Source organism: Nicotiana tabacum, chromosome 20 (genome assembly GCF_000715075.1).
Source record: "Nicotiana tabacum cultivar K326 chromosome 20, ASM71507v2, whole genome shotgun sequence".
Lineage (NCBI taxonomy): Eukaryota > Viridiplantae > Streptophyta > Magnoliopsida > Solanales > Solanaceae > Nicotiana > Nicotiana tabacum.
The window spans coordinates 141,533,197-141,541,839 of NC_134099.1; the positions used below are offsets into that span (position 1 = coordinate 141,533,197).

General features: G+C 31.7%; 1 protein-coding gene across 2 annotated transcripts; it reads left to right on the plus strand.

The window, feature by feature from the left end:
* The first annotated feature begins 2,716 nt into the window (after positions 1 to 2,716).
* LOC107785073 (ras-related protein Rab7-like) lies at positions 2,717 to 7,994 on the plus strand. Of its 2 annotated transcripts, none has more exons than XM_075241284.1 (7): positions 2,717 to 2,835; positions 4,061 to 4,087; positions 4,195 to 4,294; positions 6,541 to 6,780; positions 6,861 to 6,941; positions 7,068 to 7,213; positions 7,652 to 7,994. In XM_075241284.1, the coding sequence occupies exons 1-7, from the start codon at positions 2,783 to 2,785 to the stop codon at positions 7,716 to 7,718; spliced, it is 714 nt and encodes a 237-aa protein (XP_075097385.1). In that variant the 5' UTR covers positions 2,717 to 2,782; the 3' UTR covers positions 7,719 to 7,994. The 2 variants fall into 2 exon arrangements, with proteins under 2 accessions (XP_075097385.1, XP_075097386.1); XM_075241285.1 differs by having other exon boundaries at positions 2,744 to 2,812.
* Positions 7,995 to 8,643: the final 649 nt, after the last annotated feature.

Consider the following 8,643-nt stretch of genomic DNA (forward strand, 5'->3'; position numbering starts at 1 on the left):
GAAGTCAATGCTTGATTTTATGCCAAAATTTAGATGCGTCGGCGTTTCAAATTGGTGTATAAATTAATGTTAAAAATTTATTAAAATTGCAATAATGTATGGATATGAACTCATAAATCTATACTATATTAAAAGGCCCTTAGCGAAATGTCGTTCGCCGTTTTTACCCTCTAAAAATAGAATTTACATTAGACAAAAAGTCTTTTAGTTATTTTTCTAATATTTAGGACTTTTAAACCAACTATAATCTTTACTATTGAATCTATTTCCTTATTTAAATTATGTAAGAATCCTAAATATTTAAGAATTTGAAATCAACTAAACTTTTCCATATTGAACTTTTACTTATTCCAACTATAACCAACTATGCACTAACACGCTTTGGCCTAAGTATTCTCATACCAAATAGAAAATTTTCACTCTTTCTTCCATTTCCATTTGAAATGCTTGGACTAAAATAAATTAAAAGATAAATTAAAATTAAAGAATTTATTTAATCTATCTATATACTATATTAAAAGCACGAAGGCCTTTAGCGAAATGTCGTTTGCTTTTTTTATCCTTTTAAAATAGAGCTCACACTAGACAAAATAGTCATTTAATTATTATCTTAATATTTAGGACTTTAAAAGAAACTAAAATTTGATTATTAGATTTTTCCTTATTGAATTAAATAAGAAACCCCAATATTAAGGACTTTAAAATAGATATTATTTAAGAGAATTAATTAAGAGTATTACGTTTCTTTTCCTTGTATACTCATGTGACTTCCATAGAAATATGTTTACATTGATTCCTCTTATTAGGGAACCTATAATTCTAACATTACCTAATTAAATATTTGTTCTAATTATTAAATGTAATTTTCAATATTACATAAAATCGATAAAGAGAATAATATTATGCTCGAGTAGGAGAATAGTTTGAAAATAATTTGTATCTTCTATACTATCAAAAAAGCATAAAATCTCAACAAATAATTAAGTCTTTGAATTAATAAAGCAACGGAAAAGTCAATTCAATTTTGTTTTAAAATTATTATGTAAGTAAACTTATTTGTCAAGTTGATAAAACTCTTAAGGTACACAAATTATTTTACACAAGAAGAGCAATTGCCGTGAAAGAAATAAGAAAATAGAGAAAAATTGATTATAATATAGTATTAAAAGTTAAATTGCTAAAATGTTAAGTTGAAGCAATAAGGATATAACCCAAGACAAAAAAAAATCACAAAAATTACCCTTATCATTTTTCTTTCTTTTTATATTTATTTTAATAAATGTAGCTCCCTATATTTTTCATATCGTATTACATCATTTTTTATAATTCAATATTAGCTATTTCATACTTTATATTGTTATTTATCTATGGGTTTCTAGGAGCTATAGTTCTATCTCTACGCTCACAAATTTCTAAAAGACCCAAAGATTCAAATTCTTCAATTTATTTTATTATCTTTGAATAATTATTTTAAAGTATTTTTTTGTTATTTGTTTATAGTATTTGGTAATAAAGATAACAATAATTTTCATAAGATATATATTATCTCATAAATCATAATAAGATATATAAAGACTTATGTGGCGTAACATTTCTTTGTTTAATGAGCTAGCTTAGTGAGATTAACATTCATTATATTTAGAAACTTACATTTTCTTTCTTTGATATTTTTTCAATAACTAAAACACATTATTGAATAATATATATATAATTTTTAAAAATTATATATTTATTGATATAGGTACACGGGCAAAGTGCGTACCCTAATACTAGTATAACATAAAAATCTGAACTCACACAATACTTTGTCCACCTTTATTTCCTTTTTATTTGCAAAATTAACTACAAGGAGGAGAATTTGTGTCCGCCCCACCCCTTCTCTTCTAACAGTTGATAATACGAGAGGGTAGGTCTATTTTGGTCCCTTAAATATAATTCCGAGCATATTTAGTCCCTTAAGTATGCTAAAGTGGAGCATATTTAGTCTCACTGATAGAATGTATTCAAAAACTAACGGTGTTAACCAACTCTGATTCATGAAACAAATCTTCTGCTCTGAAACAAAACGTTTCCTCTCCTTTTATTGGATAACGCAAATTATCACTTTAATTTCTCATTTTTAGATAATGTCTTCTAAAATTTTGACCTTAAAAATAACCCTTCTGTGCCAGTTTTCAATGAGAAAATGACGTCGTATAGCCGCTGTAAAAACAATAGTCGAAAAATATATAAATTTGTATATTATTTTGTATATATATATACATTTTGTATGTTAATATATAAAAATTATACAAATTTCATGTACTTTTTTCGACTACCGGATATAAATAGTTTCTGGTGCGGGCTAAAAGTGATAATACAATCCGATTATTCGTTTGCTTCAATAATATGCCTAGAAGTGATCTTGGTAGCTCTATTTTTTCAAATTTTAACTTTTCTTTTTGGAAAAATCAACCGAAATTTTAAAAGTAAAAGTTTCAACGTTAAAATCTTAAATTTATCAGTTCTATGCTATTAGTGAGTGTTGGTTTATAAAATATTTTTGATGATTTAATTAAAAAGACGGTGAGTGCCGAAACCAACCCCGTAATTGATCTTGGGCAGATTCTGTCATTGAGACTAAATGTGTTCCACTTTAGCATACTTAAGAGACTAAATATGCTCAAGGTTATATTTGAGGGACCAAAATAGATATTGGCCAAAAACTCTCTCAAAAGATCATTTCAATTTTACTGGTTTTATTCATTTTTGAGCTCCGTTTTTACCCTTTTGAACAAAAATAATGGCAGCTCGAAAGCGGATGCTTCTCAAGGTCATAATCCTAGGCGATAGCGGGTGAACTTTTCATGTTTCTCTTCTCAGTTCTCCCAATCTCATTCATTGATTCCCTAATACAGTTTTAAGAATTTTAATTCCGATTTGGTCTGAAACTTAATTCTATAATTTGGATTTGTTTGCTTTGCATGATTGCGAATTTTATATAAGGTTGTTATTGCTACGTAGTTTGATTTCTCTTCAATGAATTGTGTGAACCACCTAATCTAATTTCTCTATTTAACATTGTATTAGAGTAAGCAGAGATCAACGGTTGGAATTCATCGCCATCCGTCCCAAAAGATATTTTCACGTACTTGGTCCTGGAAGAGAATTAAGACCTGCACTTGAGGGGCATGTTGTAGACCTAATATAAGTTAAAAGGTGTCTCTTTTAAGCTTTAACATGATGTGGTTAACACAGTGGCAATGATAATTTTCACCATGGGGATTCAAAAAATTTAAAAAGGTAAATACGCGAAGAAGCCGAGGGGATTCATCATCTAATATACATAAAATGTTGACCTTATATGCAATGTAATTTTCTGGCGAAGCTGTGAACCCCATTCACCCCCCCATAGCTCCACCCTTAACATATTGCAGTAGTTTTTTTTTTTTTTTCCCTCGCTTGTATTTCCTTATCTTTTCTACATATTGGAAAATACTAGCTGACACCTATAAGCAACTCTTTAGAATGGAAAAGCCTGAAATTTCGCTAAGGCTGTAGTAATATTTGATCTATATACACAATATAATTTTTGAGCAACCAGGGTTCAGCTGACAACCTTTCGGCATATGTAGATACGCCCCTAGTTCTTTAGACGTTGAAGAGTGATCTGCACTTGTTCTTTGAACAACTGGACAAAATGAAGGGAAAAAAGAATGTTAAATGGATAATGCTTCCCGGTTTTGGTTTCTTGACAAAAAAATAGTGGGCAGGCTTGAAAACCGAGTGTGTAAATTTGGAAATTTGACTGCTTCTAATCATTAATCGGGTTTGAAATCTTGACATCTTTGCTTTTCTAGGTTTTCTAGGTTTCCTCATTTTTTACCTGTTTGAATATATTTTAGTAGACTAGGTTGTGGAACCTTAAAATCCTTCTCAGCTGATTTAGTATTCCTTGAATCCATAAACTGAACCATCTGGATCAGAGGCTCTTATCTGTTTGATGTTTAATCTGTACATTATTTTACGTTAGCATACCATCTAGATTTAATGACTGACTTCCCTGTTGATCCTTTTATAGGGTGGGAAAGACGTCTCTGATGAACCAGTATGCTCACATTCCTCTTTTTTGAATTCCAGCAAAATATATACTTTATTTTTTTTCCTTTTCGAGTTTTGTCTTACCATATACATCTCTTTCATGATTATTTTTAGGTATGTGAATCGCAAGTTTAGTAACCAATACAAGGCGACAACCGGAGCTGATTTCTTGACAAAAGAAATTCAGTTTGAGGATAGGTTATACATATTGCAGGTAAGATTCAGGAGTCAGAAGCATCTAATGAGTGCTATTACCTCATCCCTCTTTTCTTTTCTCGAAATTAGTTTGTTCTTATGTTATTGTTCACTTTCACTTAATTCTTATTCTCGATTGACCCTGTTAAATTCATTTGGAAATAAAAATAACGTTCGTGTCAATTATGTGATTGGATTGCAGTAGAATAGTGCTTGCAAAAAGTTTATCTAATATCTAATATAGAGGGCTTATTCAACCCTGACCAATGCTTCTGCATTTTAATTTCTAGCAATAAATAGTGAGGTCTGTAACTATCTCAATCTCCATATCAAGCTTCTTATTTTGGTCTAAGAGTAGCATATATAGAAAGTTCTGGTCAGTTAAATTTCCAATTTTTTAAAAGATATACTAGTTCAGTCTCAAAAAGAGAGAGGATGATATACCAGTTGTAATGCAGTGTAGTCTGCATAAGGAAAGATTGATTATTTCACATTTAGCAATTAGAATTGATATTCTTGAGAAGGTTAATCTAGCATTTTGTGTAGTTATAGAGCAAATCAGTTTTCTGCAGATTGGCTGGATTTTAGGATATATCAATTTAATTTCTAGGGAGTAGTATGATAGCTTCCAGAGTATCTTGTTAAAATGTATATAATTTCATTAGGAGAAACATTCCTGCCTTGGCACTTCTTCTGTTACCGTCTCCTAAAGTATAGGACTTCCAAATTAAGGATATTACAGTGTTTTGGAGCTTTAGATGCTTTTTCTCTCATTACAGGACAAGGTGTCACTTCGTGATGCTACAAAGGGTAAATTAGGGTTTTGTTTATTTGGACAAAGTTTTAATTCTTTTTGAAATTTGAGCAGAAAAAAGCTTTAGTGGAAGTAATGTACATTCTCTAATTGTTAGCATCTCCTTTTAGAATCATAAACAGTCGTAGATGGACATAGGTGAAAAGAAAAAAGGGTTATGAGGAACATAGGACCGAACTTTGCCATCATAGAAATGTTGTTTGTTTTCGCTATAAAAGCTGCTCTTATGAAAAACTTTTGCACTTGTCAGATTGTTTCTGCTGGAATGTTTGACCAAATATAAGCAAGTTGAATAAATCTGAGATGACTGTTATCATAATGTTTGATGCATATTGCTATTCTTAAGGAAATGAATTAATTCCTATAAAAGTCGATTCCAGATATGGAATTGTAAGGTGATTCATTCTGTCATTGGGTCATAGGACTACATGAATTCGGAGGCATTTGACAGGCCAATCACGACTTCTAAATCTGTGTAGGGATTATTGGGAGGTTTGGAGAAATTAGTTTAACCCTAATTCGCCTTAGAAGACAAATTACTTAGTATTGGAATAAAACAATCTTGAACAGAATAGATACACAGATACAGATAATTCATATAGCCGAGTCCATCTAATTTGGAATGAGGCAAACATTAATTGAATGGTTGATTATCAGGCCAACCATTTTATACAAAAAGCATATGTACTGTTGGGTTCTGTTCAATGATTGACATCATGATCCTACTAATAAAAAAAATAAAGTTTCACTTCCTGGTCCTGTCACATGGTGCCAGTTCAAGTGTGTTCCTTTTGCCCCGAAAGAAAAGTTCATGCATTTGCACCCTGAAATGTCCACAACATTTAAATTTTAAATTCTCCTCATTTTTTCTTTTCTGCATGCTTATAACAACAACAATATAGGTATGAGACTAAAGAAATGATTACATTTCTGTACCATTACAAATATATTCACTTAGGTATATTTCAATGACAGGAGGCATATAGGTCAGGGTTTGCGTGTTCACTGCTCAGGAACCTCGTACTAAGGGTCTCTTTTCAGATTCACTACTGACCTTTTCAACTATAAAACAAATCTAAGATCATTTTCTAAATATATTCTGAAAGATGATTGACAGAATGTTTTGACGCATTGGTTCAAGGAAACATATGTTAATTCTTGGCTCACCGATTTTGTCGTCTCCCTAACCAAGGTCTTATTGAATTTGTCTAATACAGTAGGTCTAATTACGTATGTGATTGACAAGATGCTATTATAGTTAGTTTAAACGGAACGAACATCCAGTTTCTACAAGCAATATTCTTCAAAACCAATGCTATTTTCTTGTAGTCTACTGCAGATGAACCGCTCCTCAACAAATCAATTTCTTTTTGTGTATCGCGAAAAGTAGCTCTGCTAAATGTGCGGTTTTCGATTTAGTTTGTATTTATGACTTGTGGAATATCACAAAGTATACAGTACCCATGGGAGATGGTTGGAAAAACCTGACAGTTATTTTACTCACCATCTTCGCTTCTAATCTGCCACATCTTACTCTGCTTCGGATATGGGATACAGCTGGGCAGGAAAGGTTCCAAAGTCTGGGTGTAGCTTTTTACCGTGGAGCAGATTGTTGTGTTCTAGTATATGATGTGAATGTTATGAAGTCATTTGAGAATCTTAACAACTGGAGGGAAGAATTTTTAATCCAGGTAATATGGATCCATAATTTGCCCCCGTGTTTTGATGTGTTTAAAATAAATAGCTGATAAGTTTTGCATTTAATGTTCAGGCAAGCCCATCTGATCCCGAGAACTTTCCATTTGTCGTACTGGGGAATAAGATAGATGTTGATGGCGGCAACAGTCAAGTGGTAAATTAATTTATCTTTTGATGATTCTTCTCATGATGATTCTTCTTTTATTGTCATTTTTTCTTTCAAATTTGGCATCTAGGAATGGAGTTGTTTTTTGCTCTAAATTGGTTGCATGGGTTGCAGGTCTCTGAGAAGAAAGTAAAGGCATGGTGTGCTTCCAAGGGAAACATACCATATTTTGAGACCTCAGCAAAAGAGGGATTCAATGTGGATGCAGCTTTCCAGTGTATGGCCAAAAATGCTCTGAAAAATGAACCTGAAAATGAAATGTAAGTCTCTTGCAAACAGGAACTCTACTATGCCAACTTATATGGGCATTAATTATATGCATTCAGTTCCCAGTATTATAAACGGAACTGTTTAAGCCAGAGTCGGTTCACCCAATCCTCCAATTATGCTTGAAAGGTTCTCTGTTCTTTTTTAAGTAGAAGCGCCTTGAAGAATTAACTTGGATTTTATCTCCTGTTTTGAGAAAACTGTGTCATCTTCTGAGAAATGTATTCGATGGTTCATGCAATTAGGTGTAATTTGGAGAAGTTGCCCTAGGTCTTGTAACAAGTACTCTTTTCGAGTGATCTGTTATCTGTATCCAATATCATAGAACTGTGTGCATCATTCGATCTTTAGCCGTGCAAACATTCTTTTTCTACATCTACCGAGTTGCTGACTGGTCTGACAACTATTGTTTTTCTTCTTGATGTTTATAGTTACCTTCCGGATACTATTGATGTTGCTGGTGGAAGTCAATCCAGATCAACAAGATGCGAATGTTGAAGGGCTTCTCTGTTGGGTTGTTTCATCGACTGAACCACAGATTCTCTGATTTGAATCCTCTGTTGATATTAATTAAGTTTATTACAGCACTGTTAGTTGAAGTCTGTATTTGATTTTAGCTTCCAAATTGCAAAAGTATGATTATATTGATGCTGCATTTTTTTACTCCTTGTATACTTCTTTTTGCTTCAACCTTAATGATATTACGAGATACTAACACTATACATCCAAAACTACCTTTATCATGGAATTTTGGAATACATGGAATTCGTTTTAGCTGTGGGAGCTTCCTTCATTCCTTTTTCTTTTTCTTTTTTTTGGAAATGCCGGATTGTTTAATACTATGTTATACTGTAGTAATTTTTTGATGTGATTTATTATTTAAATTGACTTAGTAATTGTTTTAATAATTTTATTTCATAATTACTAGTAGTAATATTTTGTACAACTAATTTAGTGTTTGGACAACATTAGAATTAGAAGATTGAAAACAGAGAGTATTTGAAGTTGAATTTTTTTTGTAGAAGTTGATTTTTTTTTTTTGTAGAAGTTGCAATTTGTATTAAGAATCTCACTTGGAAAAAAAGTTTGTGGCAGTTGCGAGTTGTATTTAGGTATGTATTTATTTTGTAACATTTTTGTATAAAAGTTGAAAATTTGTGAGTAAGAACTAGTATTTCACATGAAATATGCGTTTTTAAAGTAAAAATTGTATGGGGTAGCCACTATTTAAAGTGGTATTTACTTTTTATACAGCATTTTTTATACTAAGCAAAAATAGCCACTAGTTTATTAAAATTAATATGAAAGGACGTTGTTACCCTTTCCTTCCCAAACGGAAATACAGTGGTATCACAGGTTGGATAGATATACCATTTTCAGATTCTCTTTCTGGGCTATTCTCTCTGCATATTCTTTCTGGGCT